This window comes from Gobio gobio (genome assembly GCF_949357685.1).
Source record: "Gobio gobio genome assembly, chromosome: 13".
Lineage (NCBI taxonomy): Eukaryota > Metazoa > Chordata > Actinopteri > Cypriniformes > Gobionidae > Gobio > Gobio gobio.
Window position 1 is genome coordinate 9,369,227 of NC_137106.1, and position 14,791 is coordinate 9,384,017.

A 14,791-nucleotide genomic window follows, 5' to 3' on the forward strand; every position below is an offset into this window, starting at 1 on the left:
AAAAAAATCATAAAAGTATAGAATATAGACCAATAGCGTAGTTCTAATAGGGGCTCATTGTGACACAATGTGACAACATGCCCCACCTGTATAAAAATGGGATTTAAACCGTGACTCGTGTCTTCTGCTGTTAGATCAGCATTAAATAACTATCTCAACTGTTAAATAAGAGATATAGGATTAATAATATCAGATTTGTCTTATTTTAAAATAAACAAAAAACTGAGATGAAAAATAAACTTAAAACATTTACTTTTGCTATGGTTAAATAAATATTCGGTGATATCTTCCAAAGATTTTTTAATAAAAAATTCAGATTTTAATAAAAAGGTCCGATTTTAGGCCGATTCCTCCCCTTCTGACAATCCTAGGTAAAGTCCCGATTATCTTTATGGTCCAGATTATCGTATCAGATTTTCCTGTGGTGTGAGGTGTTAAAAGTGACTGAATCTACTGGGAAGAATGTCGTAGGCGGCCTGATCTCAATTGCTTTTTACATTCTTGCCGGTTGTCCGCCATTTTAGGGCATAGGACGTTGCATTTAAACACATTTCAAGGATTCTGCAACGCAGGCAATGACGTACATCCAAGTGAATGAGACAGAGGGAAGTTAACAAGGAAAGGGCATGAAACATTGGATTTAAATACAGCCTTAGTTTCCATAGCCACCCTTGTTTATCACCTTGACAACTAACCACCCTCAGCTGTTCAATGTATTAAAAAAAAACAATATACACTGAAACAAGGGTATAAATACACTGGGTGTTGATTTTTTTACACACCCATAAAAACCTGTTGCATTTTCCTTGTTTCCCCTGTTGTATTATTCTCATCTTTATGTTTGGATTATTGCTATGACTCTGTTTAGGGTCTCTGCTACACACGTGACAACCGAGCTAAATAGTCAGTGTATTTAATATAGTTAATTATAAATTATTGTATAACTACCTTTGTGCATTCATATGGTTTTTAGATTTGTGTATTCTAGGCTTAAAGTAGATATGGTCATTTTCTGACGTTTTATTTCATTCCTACATTATATATTTTTTTGGTGTGACCAAATATAATAGGTTGATCCAGTTAAATAATTTTACTTAAATAAAACCAGTTAATTCAGATGTTTTAGTTTACCTTACACATTTTATTGTGTAGAATGGGTTTTCGATTTAAACGTGTTCTTTTTGTTTATTTGACACACTTATTTTTTTTTTGTACATTTATCTAATAATATTCCCATGACTTGTTCAACCACTTCATTTCTTCATGACTGACATCTACACAGCTTTAAGTATGATCATATACTGCCGTGTAAATGACACTTTGGAACATTTTCAACGGTGATGCACTTAACAAAGATAGAAAAGCATTGAATGTATCTTAACTGTAGTGCCTTGCCTTGCCTTGCATTGAGTGCTTGAGCCTGACAGATTTTCTGAGCTATCTTCTTTAAAACATCCTTTTAGTTGTGGTTTGTTACATCATTTGTAATCCTTACAGCATGACGCTTACTGCAAGTTCAAGACCAGGCAGTCAAAAGCTATGAGAGCGTGTTGGGAATGAGAAACAGACGCTTATGCACACTGACAACCAACTGCCTACATGCATCACATCCTGAAAGGGGCTGCCTTTGTCTCTGACCACAGAGTTCAGGACGGTTTATGATACTGATGCCAGACGACTTACCTGAAGTTGATACAGGATCCTCAGGGAAAGTTAGCTCGTCCTCTGCTATCCAAGAAAAGTTCCAATATTTGGGAGCGGCGGTTGGATTTCCTGAGTGTGCGGATAAGGGCCGTTCTGCAAACAAAAGTAGAATTTTACGTTAAGATCCTTTGCAAATAGTGCAGTGTCAGAATATGACTTAAACAACTTAAGCTCTATGTGATACAGGCTTTATCACAATTTTGGAAAAACTTAAACTTCTCAACTCTGGCCCTCAAGACCTACTTTAGCTCCAAGCTTTATCAAACTCATCTGCCTGCAACTTTCAAGCAGACATGTTCTCATTATTGGGAGATATGAGGCTCCTTGGCTCTACCATTGGAAAAAAGTGAACCATTGGAAACGGCTAACTCAACCAATCACATCAACAGTGATCAGTCAATCACTATCTGCGAATACCATAGAAATGAATGAGAAATGCCTTAAACTGAATCATACCTGTTGCTTAATTGCCTGTGACTTCTCTTATGAAACAGCATTTTGTTTTCCAGTGTAAACTCTAAATATAGATCCAAAACTAATGTTTAAGAGCAAACATGTTGAAGATTAGCCAACTTTTTCAGATAGATTAACCCCCAAATTTGCAGGCTTACCTTCAAAGTGGCTTTGCTTTCAACTAGCTAATGTTGAATTAACCTTGATTAGCTTGTTCAGGTGCGTTTGATTAGGAGCACAACTCTGCAGGAGAGTGGACCTCAAGGGCCAGAGATGAGAACCCCTGTGCTGTTTTTTTTTTTTAAACCTCCCACATAGAAAATGCTGGGTTTAATAGAGCATAGAGCACATAGGGTTTAAATAACAATTATGCCTACAAGAATACAGAAATACAGTATTTTAAGGTGAAAAGGGGTGGCACTGCAGTAGTTAATGTAAATAAAGTTCTCTTTCACAAAATAATCTGCCTTAATTAGTTTTACTTTAGTTGTTTGCTTATTCTAATCATCCTTCATTACACACACACACACACACACACCTGCAAATATGTTGCTGACAAATATAATTTGTTTATAGGGCACTGCTTGTCTAAGCTAATTTTGGGATCAAGAACCACTATGGGTTTCTTTACCGTATGCTCCAATTATATCAGCACAAATATACATTTATAGGGTTTAGGTTTAGTTTACAACCTACTAAAAACTACTAAAATTTACTTTTTTCGTGTACAGACGAAAATAATCCCCATTCACACAGATCTGTGAAAACGAAGCTGTATTATACAAGCCAGGCCAGTAGATATCACTTAGTAATGAAAAACTACACGCCTGTATTCTTTTCACAAAACCTTGTACACACTCCTGGCCATCAATGTGATTTTAAAGAAAACATGATTCATCAGACCAGACCACCTTCTTCCATTGCTCCGTGATCCAGTTCTGATGCTCATGTGCCCACTGTTGGCGTTTTCGGCAGGTGGACAGGGGTCAGCATGGGCACCCTGACTGGTGTGCAGCTATGCAGCCCCATACACAACAAACTGTGATGCACTGTGTATTCTGACATCTTTCTATCAGAACCAGCATTAACTTATTGAGCAAATTGTGCTACAGTAGCTCGTTTGATCGGACCACACGGGCCAGCCTTCGCTCCCAACATGCATCAATGAGCCTTGGCTGACCATGACCCTGTCTGCGTTTCTAGGACCACTTTTGATAGATACTGACCACTCCAGACCGGGAACACCCCACAAGAGCTGCAGTTTTGGAGATGCTCTGACCCAGTCCTCTAGCCATTACAATTTGGCCATTGTCAAACTCGCTCAAATTCTTGCATGTGCCCATTTTTCCTGCTTCTAAAACAACAACTTTGAGGACAAAATGTTCACTTGCTGCCTAATATATCCCACCCTCTAACAGGTGCCATGATGAAGAGATAATCAATGTTATTCACTGGTCATAATGTTATGCCTGATCTGTGTAATTCTTATGGTTAAGTCTTTTTTGGGGGAGGATCTCGGAGTCTCAATTTTAGTCTGGGCCACTTTTCGTTTCGGTCCTTCTTTTTTTAAATGAAATCTGCATTATCACACCTGGAGCGACTTACAACTTAGAAACAAACTGAACCGTTTCCACCGTTTAGTGCAACACACTGTAAAAAGTGGCAACCTGCAATTGTTACCTTAAAGAATATTTTAGCCTAATTTATCCTATAAGAAACAAGTATTGTTGGTATAAATTAAAATACTTTTTTAGTTTAATCATACTTAGTTTCTGTCAATAAAATAATGCTTATACGTTTACTGGATTACACTTTACAATACTTTTTACTCCTTATAATTTAATTTGGACTTTTAGTATAAAGTATAAAGTCCAAAGTTGTCATCATGACAAATGTATGTATGCATAAAAGAGCCAATTACTTTATTTCAATGTGGAATTGTAATTAGTCACAACTATGGTCATTTATTCTTGTGATGAGATGTCCAATCAAGTGACTAATTACTTTCTCTTACAGCAATGCATTTTATAAAACAAACTTGATTTGAGTGCAATAACATGTCAGTTGTCAGTTAACTCTACTACAACTATATTCAAGTGTCTGACAACAATCAGTTGTGGCCACATGTAATGTTGAACCATTTTAGGTAGCGGGTTACAAAATACTGACTTCAAAGCCAGGGCAGTCAATTTGTCTACAAATCCCTTCCAATGGGTTCTTAAACACTTTCTAAACTTCATGAACTTTTGTACTTCTATATATCTCCATGAGGACCAGACCATTGCAATATAAAAAGTAAAACGGACACGTTTCATTGATTGTGCTATGACCCTGATTATTCCCTCTAGCGTCCAAACCAGGCTAATTAATAAGAAGCTAAATTAGAGAGGGAGTACAGGGAGTCTGTTTTGGACTATAAAACTGCTGGCTGGTTCAGATCGGTCACAGGTCGTTCTAGCCTTTGTGAAATGTAACGAACAGTGTGCTTAAGCCAGTATTTTATAGTACCTCAGAGGAGCAGATAAACATATATTCTTTAATCATTCCAAATTCCAAACAGCATTACGAGAGAATCAATAGTAAACAGAAATCAACTTTCATGAGTAATTATTAAAGTGCAGCAGAGATCAGTGCACAAGACGGCCAGCGTATTCAACTGACTTTCTTTGGGAAACATGGGCTACAGTCCAGAGCCCTGACTGTTAGTGATTGTTTCAAAATAGGTTTCCCAAACTCTCATGGCCCTCTCACTCTGCTCACATTCAACTGGCTCTTCACTAAGTACATTTGTCATTATACTCAATATATCATTGTAAACAACTACTCTTTGCAAAAGTGTTGAATCATTATCACAAGGGGAGTTTGACTGTATCGATTTCTTTTTACACATTGTCAAAAGGTCTGCATAAAAATAAAAAAAACATGAGTGCAAATCCACCACAGACTCAAAAGAACACCGTATTGAACATATAAAAGGTAACTTAGACACTTGTGTATGTAAACATACTGTTGTAAACATCTGTTGACCCTTTTATAAACTCAAATGAAATAGTCCATATGGTGAAAGCTCACGAATAGGCTCATTGTCCTCAAGTCCGTGCAAATAAAAAGTAATAATAAAGATGATACTCAACAGTCCTGACTCAGTCCTTTTCTGTTTTGGGGTAGATAGGGAAATTAAAGTCCTGATGGAAATAAAAACAATATCCCCAAAAAGAGAGAATTTTTTTTTTGCTGGTTCATGGCCCCACAAACAAAAAAAAACAACAACAAAAAACCTCCAGCTGTAAAACGTCCCCAGAGTACAGTCCAAAACTATAAATCCCAGACTAGAGTGTGCACTTGTGAAACGCTCCAGAGTCTAATACACCATGTCTCTAGTCCCAGAGATCATTTTGGACAATTGCTCTGAGCTAGGTTTGCCAAATCCATCCCACCTCACCAAACACACATACCTTTAAAATGGTCCAAAACACAGTTAATTCGAAAAATGACGCCTAGGGCTATCTTTAGCGCAGGGGTGGGGAACATTGGAGGGCCACTTTCTTGCAGAATTCAGCTCCAACCCTGATCAAACACACCTGAAGCTAGTCAAGGACTTCAGGATTACTAAAGTTACAGGTAGGTGAGTGTTTTTTCAGGGTTGGAGCTAAACTCTCCAGGATCGTTCCCCACCCCTGCTTTAGCGTCTTCATTGTGACGCGGAATGTACTTGACCAGGTTTATTCAAATCTTGCCCTGGAGGGCCAATGCGCTGCAGAGTTTAGCTCCAACCCTAATCAAACACACCTGAACATGCTAATCAATGTCTTCAGGTTCATTAGAAAATCATAGGCAGGTGAGTTTGATCAGGGTTGGAGCTAAACTCTGCAGCGCATTGGCCCTCCAGGGCAAGATTTGAATAACCCTGCACTTGACCATGCTTCAGTTTTTTTATGGCCTTGGGAGTGAGAACGGGTTGCAACACATTATTAGCTGTTTGATAACCTAGTCAAGCAAAAGACTAATCATATTAATTACCGTTATGTGTCCGACTTTGTAGTGAGTGATACATATAAAACACATTACCATTCTGAAACATTGACTTGTAGAAGAGCCTGTTTGAGGGAGTGGAGGTAGGGCTAGTTTGTATATTCATAGATATGTGTATACTAAATAAAGCTAGGGTGTACAGTTACCGTCAAGCTATTTTAAGGCATGAATATTTTTTTTTTTATATAATTGAGCATTTCTCATGTGTGTTGAATTCCTCACACACCTCCTTTAAAGTGCCTGTGGTCAAAAGATGCTTTCCATTCATTATGTAACTGCCCATGGCTGGTTACTCCTCCATCTTTGAGAACTCACAAGCTCTCCATCATTTGATCAATGAGGCTCAGCTTTACCTCTGCACCCGCTCACCCCTCATCGCTCGTCACCCACCAGTGCTTCAATCTCAGGCCTGCTTGGCCACAACACTCTTTCTTTCTAAATAAAGAAATAAACAAACAACACACGCTTGATAAGAAGCACAACCGGGTGAAGTAAAAGACACGATTGATAGGACATGATGCAGTGCTGTTCTCGTGGGTTTCGTTTTTGGCGGCAGGACGGTGATCCTGAAATAAATTCAATTACCCGTAGAGGGCCATCGGGGGAGTTGCACAAGATCCTCCTAAATATCAGATCAAGTGACAAGTGATATGACTGGGTGGTTAAGAGTTTAAAAAAGTATAAGGCCATTCCAATCTATACATTTTTAAAACAATAGTTTTCCCCAAAATGAAAATCCATTATTTGTTATGTCATTCTTCTGACCCCCTATTATTTTCATTCTACCATGCAACAAAGAATGCAATGTAAGGCAACATTTCTGAACAGAAAGTGGATGACACTTCAAACTTCAAACTTTCTACTGAAAGCATCATAAAGGTATAATAAAAGTAGTTCATTTAACTAACCAATCAATCAATAAAATGTTGAAATAATTAAATAAAACTCTTTCTATATGAATTAATGACCTGCTTGTGCATTATGGACCATCTTGTGGGATGTCCCAGACTCTGAGCCCAATGAATAGTCTGGGCGCCACATTGAATAATACGACGTTTCACTTTGATGGATTCTTGTATCCTTTAATCTGAGCACTAGTTGTGTTCTTATTGCTCTAAACAGTACTGTAGATAATTTCCCATCAGGCATTAGATAAATTAAAATTCAGTACAAATATTAAAAGTGCATTTTATCTTCTTGACTTCCCTAGAAAGTGTATTATTTACATTTACAAACTTAGCAGTCAGGCAAGTACCGTTCTCCTGGTAACCGCCAAACCCAGACTCATCCATCGGATTGGCAGACAGAGAAGTGTGATTGGTCACTCCAGAGAACACGTCTCCACTGCGCTAGAGTCCAGTGGCGGCTTGCTTTACCCCACTGCATCCGACGCTTTGCATTGCACTTGGTGATGTAAGGCTTGGATGAGCTGGTCGTCTATGGAAACCCATTCCATGAAGCTCTACACACTGTTCTTGAGCAAATCTGAAGGCCACACAAAGTTTGGAGGTCTATAGCTCTTGACTCTGCAGAAAGTTGGCGACTTGTGTGCACTGTGCACCTCAGCATGCGCTGACCCCGCTCTGTTATTTTACGTGGCCTACCACTTCATGGCTGAGTTTCTGCCGTTCCCAATTGCTTCCACTTTGTCATAATATCACTAACAGTTGACCGTGGAATATTTAGTAGTGAGGACATTTCAAGAATGGACTTGTTGCACAGGTGGCAGGCTATCACGGTACCTTGCTTGAATTCGCTGAGCTCCAGAGAGCGACCCTGTGGCCATGGACATGATTGGAACACCTGAATTCAATGATTTGGAGCGGTGTCCCAAAACTGTTTGGCAATATAGTGTAAATAGATATAGATTTGATGGGTCTTCAAGCTATATTCAAAACTCCCCCAAGAAAATCATCAGCTAAATGACTACAATTCAAGCAGAAAAATATAGAAAAGAAAAGAGCCCGTCTTTTAATCTTAGTTTTTTGGATGAGCACTTGAGTGAAGCTATAGTGTTTCACACAATCTCAGATTTTGACACCTATGTGTCCTTCAGACATGACTGTCGCCGTAAATGAAGGAGGTGAAAAATAAGGGGAAATAGATGAAAATTAGAGTAGAGCCTGTGAATTCTGAATGAGTTCATGCAAACCCCCATGACCCACTTTTTTTCCCGCCCATCATTCCTATAGCAGCAGAGCATAGATATTACAGCAGCTGTCTCCGTTTGTATTAATTAGGATTGGATGTGGATACATACATTAAGGCTCTTATAAATTGATTACCCGTCCACTCCTGGCGGGTCATTAAAATCCCGTCAAAGCCTAAGACTAAAGAAAGGGAGGGAAAGAAAGAAGAAAAAGAAAAATGTCAGGGGCTGAATTAAACTCTGATGCTGCCACAGAGGAGCATTGATTTCTTTCAGGAGTCTGACTGGACTTCCTCTGCATTCTGCACACGTGGATTCAGAGTCACCTGACCTCCACGTGCGCACCTGATTACAGACATGCACTCCTTCATTCCAGTCAGGGTTATGGATCACTGGAGTCGGAGAATTGGGAGCCGGTCCTTATCAATCCACTTCCTGTGATCAATGCATTGCTTCAAGTGTTCCCATATGAACCGGCTAAGCTACAGGAAATCCAATTAAACAAGCATGATTAATTACCGGGCTAATCTCAATGGTAATAACATGGTAGAACACATACAGTGGCTTTATCCAAAAGGTTACCAAACCGTTCGGAAGAGACTACCTAAAGCTAGTTGCCTTTAATGTTTTAAGTCTCTGACAAAAGGTCCCAGCTCATTGCTAATTCACTAACTGCACACTTGTGAGACCCTATGATTAACTGTAAAAGCACAAGATGGAACCAACAATCATGCACATATTCTGAGGGTCAGTTCAATTTAATAAACCGCAAAGCATTACTTTAAGGCAGCATTATTGTAGTTAACTACGACTAAAACCATACGAAAACATTTCCATTTTGCCAAATGCAAATAAAATTGGCTTTGAGAGTATAAAAGGCCAGTTGGATTGCAGCCTCAAACAGAAGACCACTTAAGTGTTTGATGCATATTGCACTCTAAACTGGAGAACACTTCCTCAGTTCTGTCAAATCTGATTGGTTGGCTTCAACTGCCGGGATTAAGGGCATGTGGGTGACATGAAATCTTTGAAGGATACTCAGAGTTTTGTCGCACATTATTTATTTAAATGTGACTGGGATTTTCTTTCTGTTTGGGTTCAGTTTGACACCATCAAAAGCACATTGTGCTAAAATACAGTTAAAGAGAGCTGGCAGCAGTATGTCTGTACACACCAGCCATAAAATCTCGATGAAAAATCATTTCATTTATTTATTTTAAAACACATGGGGTCACTGTGACCGCAAACAGGTTATGCAACATTCTTGTGTTTAAGCTTTTAATAATTAAATTGTGTTAAATTGTGAGTGACCTGACCAAAAATCAGCATCAAAGGCCAGTCGTTCAATCTGGATCAGAATGATCTGGATTTGGAAATCCCACGTTTTGCTATCCATCTTACTTTTGTGCTGGTTTTTCAAAGCTAAATTGGATTGGATCACCCTGATCCAGATACACACTTTTTCAGGTGACCAAATCTGGATTACTAGTGCTCTACAGAGCCCCTAAAGGGACATGGTGAAAAAAAATACTTCAATGCTTTTGCATTAACTCACCCGAGAAACTTTGCGTTCGCTCGCAAAGAACTTTTGACTGGGTTATCTCTTATGACTGTGCCAATGTGGTTTATAAACAGTGAAAAAAAAAACACTTTAAATGTTATATTATATACACTGTAAAAAAAAATTGGGGGGAAAAATTGTGTAAATTGATCATTACATATTGGCCCAATAAATGACTTCGAAATAATTATCGCCATGCAAAAAGATGCATTGTACTAATCATAGCTTAAGGTCTTCACTCAAAATTAAAATTATATATTCACCGAACATATTTAATTGTGCTCAGTCAATCTATGAAGTCGAAGTGAAAAATCCATGTTGGCTGAACTAGTCTAACGTCCGAAAAACGGTATACGCATGCGCAAAATGCACTTGAAGAAAACCGTTCGTGTGGTGATTTCAAATGCGGAGACGCGGGAGCGGGAGCGGGAGCGGCAGCGCGAGCGGAGCCGAACCAGCAGGTGCTGAAGACCGAAACAGACATTCCCAAGAGAATAGAGAGATATTCATCTCACAAAGACGTTGGTGAGTATTTAGCACTGAAATTATTCTCCAGAGTTTTGCTTTATGACCGGGTATGAAGTTTAAAAGACATTTTGTAGAATCACGAGTTCATGCATTCATTTTTTTCATGAGTTCGTTCTCGTTTACCACAAAATTATCTAATGGTAGCCTGTAGCCAATAGTTTTATTTTCCTCATGTCTTATATGTCTAAAACAATAGGTAATAAGGAAATTAAGTCATTTGTGTGATATGTGCGGCATGCGACTGTTGAACACGGTGCGTTTGGTGTCGGCCTCTTTCAGAGCTTGAGTTATTGCCTTTTAATATCAAACACGTCAAGCTCGTGATTTTCTGATGTCCATTCATTCGTCTCATCCTCATTATATAATGTAGAAACTTCTGTTCTGTCTCTTGCCAGATGTGATGCAGGGGAGCTTTGTCATTAATGTTTTTATTTGCAGGTTTTTAGCATGCAGCTGTGTTTTCTTCACCACAACAAGACATCCTGTTATGCAGAAGACTTCTTGAATGTATTCAGAGTTTTTCCTTATTGAAAATAAGGTATTTTCACCCAAATATCCTGTGTTGGAATTTACTTGTTAATAAAGTAATGTGATAAAATGTCAACCCTGTTGTCTGTTTCTGTATTTTGCTTAATATATTTATGTTTTTAGTCATTTTTGTCTTTTGGGACAGTGAGAAATAAACAATTGTTACTACAATTTAAAATATTTAATTGGACCAACCACACAGTTTCACTGTAAAACATTTCTCCAATTCAAAATTGTCTAGTGACTGATCACATCTAATTTTTTTAGTTGGCCAAATTGAAAAATTTAGATGTGATCGGTCACTAGAAAATTTTTAATTGGAGAGGTCTGACATTTTTTACAGTGGTAAATTACATTTTTCCATTGGCTCAACATATTATTTCTAATTGAGCCCATGTGCCACAATGGATAAAATTCAATTCACAGAAATTCAATTTGGCCGATTGAAAATTTTAGATGTGACCAGTCACTAGAAAATTTTGAGTTGGGAAGATTCTAATTTTTTTCCATTGGCTCAACATATTATTTCTAATTGAGCCCATGTTAGGCTGTTGCCACAATTGATAAAATTACATTTACAGAATGTCACTTGGGCCAATTGAAAACTTTAGATGTGACCAGTCACTAGAAAATTTTGAGTTGGGAAGATTATAAATGTTTTACAGTGTATATATATATATATAGGTAACAGGTAAACTAATCAAGAGCAAAATAAAAAAACGTGTGTGTGTATTACATGATCAAATTATAATTTTTTTGACCAGTTTTAAAGTTTTATTCATTTTTTCTTCCTGAAATTCACCCTTCTTCTGGGATAAGTATAATCCTTTTTTTTTTTGGGGGGGGGGGGCAAAGGAATCCCAATTTTACTAAAACGTTTAGAACAACACAAACTGATGATTTGATTCAGATCCAAACAGGATTTTATGCCTTTTTTTTTTGAACAACCCATTTTCAAGATTTGATCCAATCCGATCTAATTACTTCTGAAAAACTGGCCCCAAATGATTAATTATTTTAACCTGCTATGCTTCAAGTTGGGTCAAATGTCATCTTCCTTAATGTGGGACAGTATGGTCCCCTTTACCCATCATAAAATGTGGTCTAGTTATGATCGCTGTCACATAAAAACTCATTTATAAAATGTTGTGTAGAAACCGTCCTATATTATGACAGTTTCTCAAATGTGTGATTCAGAGAACGAACGTAGCCTACACACAAAAAAACATGCGTACATGCCAGAAGTGAAATGTATAAATTTCAAATGATCTTGAAATTGTGCACAGCTGAATGGTTTCCGATCTCTGCTTTGTAAACGCTGCTTAATTAATTTCATTAACATATAACATATCATGTCCAAATCCTAACGGCGAGCGACAAGAATTGCTTAGAATTCCAAATACCTGCAGTACTCCGACTCTCTGCCACAAGGACAAGTGCGTACATCTGCTCAGACCTTGACGTGGCGCTAAACACTTTTACTAATCGCAAAGACCATTTTTATAAATATAAACGTTGTCGTGGATTTTAGCGTATGCACACTCTACGTTCAAATACGTACACATGCTTCATAAATGAGGCCCCTGGTCTACCAAAACAGGGAACTGTCACAGTTTAGTTCTATGAAGAGGGAAAAAGTCAAATCTATGTTTTCTCTTTCAATCCAAACATCCATCTATCCATCCAAGACACAAAACTGAATTCACACAACAATACGCCTGCAGTCTTAATGGAGGAAGCCGAGCCAGGGAAATCTACACTAAGATGGTTGAGGTGAGGGAATGATTTATGTGTGACAGCGATGTTATTGCTTTCTGTGATAGTAATAGTGCTTGAAGACTTTCTGACAACAGCAACAAATTCAAAGGCTGACCTTGAACCTCTGAACTCATGAGGCAAGATGTTCAATATTTTATACTGTGAATCACAGAAGGTTCTTCCATAATCAACACAGGCTCATTGAAAAACATGCCTAAGGCAACATTCCTGCAAAATTATATTATGTTGCTTCGTGTATGTTTCGTGACACTTTCAAAGTTAAATGTCCAGTGAGTGTCGCTAAAAGCACGTTCAGTTTTATCTGAAACTGAAGAATGTGAATCTGGCAATAGCCATGTTTCCATTACAGATTTGCACAAAACTTTTGCAATATTTTCTAAATGTCGATAAAAAAACTACTGCGAAATAACGGCGTTTCCATTAACCGATGATATACGACTAAAACTTTTTTTTTTCCTCTCGCGACAAGTCAAAACAATGCCTGAAGCTTTCCCACCAGCACCGCTTTTCCATTGGGCATATTTTCAATACGCAATTTCAATTTGTGCAATTTGAATAGAAACTGATAGATGTTGCATAGAAACCGTCCTTCATTTTGATCATTTCTCAAATGTAATACTGAATTATGCTTTTAAAGTGTATGCTTTACTTAGAACATCTAAGTAAATAAATACAGTAGATATTATACCCACCAGAACACGGAGACCTCAATAGATAACATTCGTAACATTAGTTATCATTCACACTTTTGAGTCATTTTGAGTAAAACATTTACTCCAGATAAATCACAAAACTGCTTACTAAACCCGACAACAAAAGATAAATACGAAGATAAAACAGTGTAAATACAGCTGGAAAACAGTGAAATATTAAACCTTTCTAATTTTTCATGCCGCAGTGCATGATGGGAACAGTTTCAATAGGTTTTATTTAACTTCAACAAGTTTAAATTGATTACTAATATAAAATTGACTTTGTCAATTGAAATAGTTTTTTAAATTCTTGCCTCAACTAAATTCAGGTAGAAATTAAATAAAAAAAATTCTGTAGTATTTGCTTCGCCACAGAATATTTTTTTTTACCAGTGTAACTGATAACATGTTTTAACATGAGATAAAAATGCTGAAACACTTTGAAAATGCAACGCTGTATGAGGTGAGTTACATATAAGCCATACATTTGGAGTTGGTTACATGATGTAAACCTGAAAACAGAGCCTATTAGTTTACAAATAATGCACTATTGTAAGACTGCCATAATATATTATGTGGCATACAGTAATGTAGTGTCTATTTGCAAAAATAATACATTTGGGTATAAAACGAGGAGGCTTATTTAATTACATAAATTTCATGGTTCTCTGATCATTATGGCATTTAAGAAAACGTGTCATAAATGATGACTCAGATTTAATGCGACTAATACGGTTGTCCCCACAAGAAACAAGAATGTTTGCGAATCAAACAAAAGTTGACAACACAACCAATTAACCCACAAAATTGGTTGCTAACTTTTGTTTTCTTCACAAATGCTGTTGTATCGCACCCCCAAGGACCGCTGTAATCTAATTAGTGTCTGCATAGGATGAACGTAATGAGATTGACCCACATTTGAGATTGAGAAAACAATCAGTTAAATTGTCCAAAATAGCTGTTCCGCAAGCAGTCGTTCATCTCCATTGCCTCTGATGTTGAAGTCATTGAAGGCATGGACACTCCATTGATCAGCAAAGCTAATGAGGCTAAATCATTCACAAAGTGAAGTGGTTTAGATTTTGTGCAAAGCATGGCCATCAATTCATTTTCAGAACATCTGTCCTAATGTTCCAGTCCAGTAGTCTACCCAACAGGCATTAGAGCGGTGAAGATCAAAAACATCTACCTCATCATTCAGATACTCAATAGGTTTGACAGCTTAATGACTCCACAGTGGAGCTAATCTGTGACTATAATGACGAAGCTGGCAATGTGGTGCGAATAACTCTAAGGAGGATGATGTTGAATATGCACATAGATGATAACGATGATGATGGCCATGATTATGATGATGATGATAAC

At 37.6% G+C, this 14,791-nt stretch overlaps 1 protein-coding gene across 1 annotated transcript in view; it reads right to left on the bottom strand.

Annotated features, from left to right (window-relative positions):
• alk (ALK receptor tyrosine kinase) overlaps positions 1-14,791 on the bottom strand; it is a gene marked incomplete at both ends in the record, with an annotated part of 709,791 nt that overhangs the window by 435,864 nt on the left and 259,136 nt on the right. The window contains one exon of the mRNA XM_079833880.1: positions 1,684-1,797. Coding sequence (XP_079690006.1) covers positions 1,684-1,797 — 114 coding nt within the window. The remainder of the gene's footprint in view (positions 1-1,683; positions 1,798-14,791) is intronic.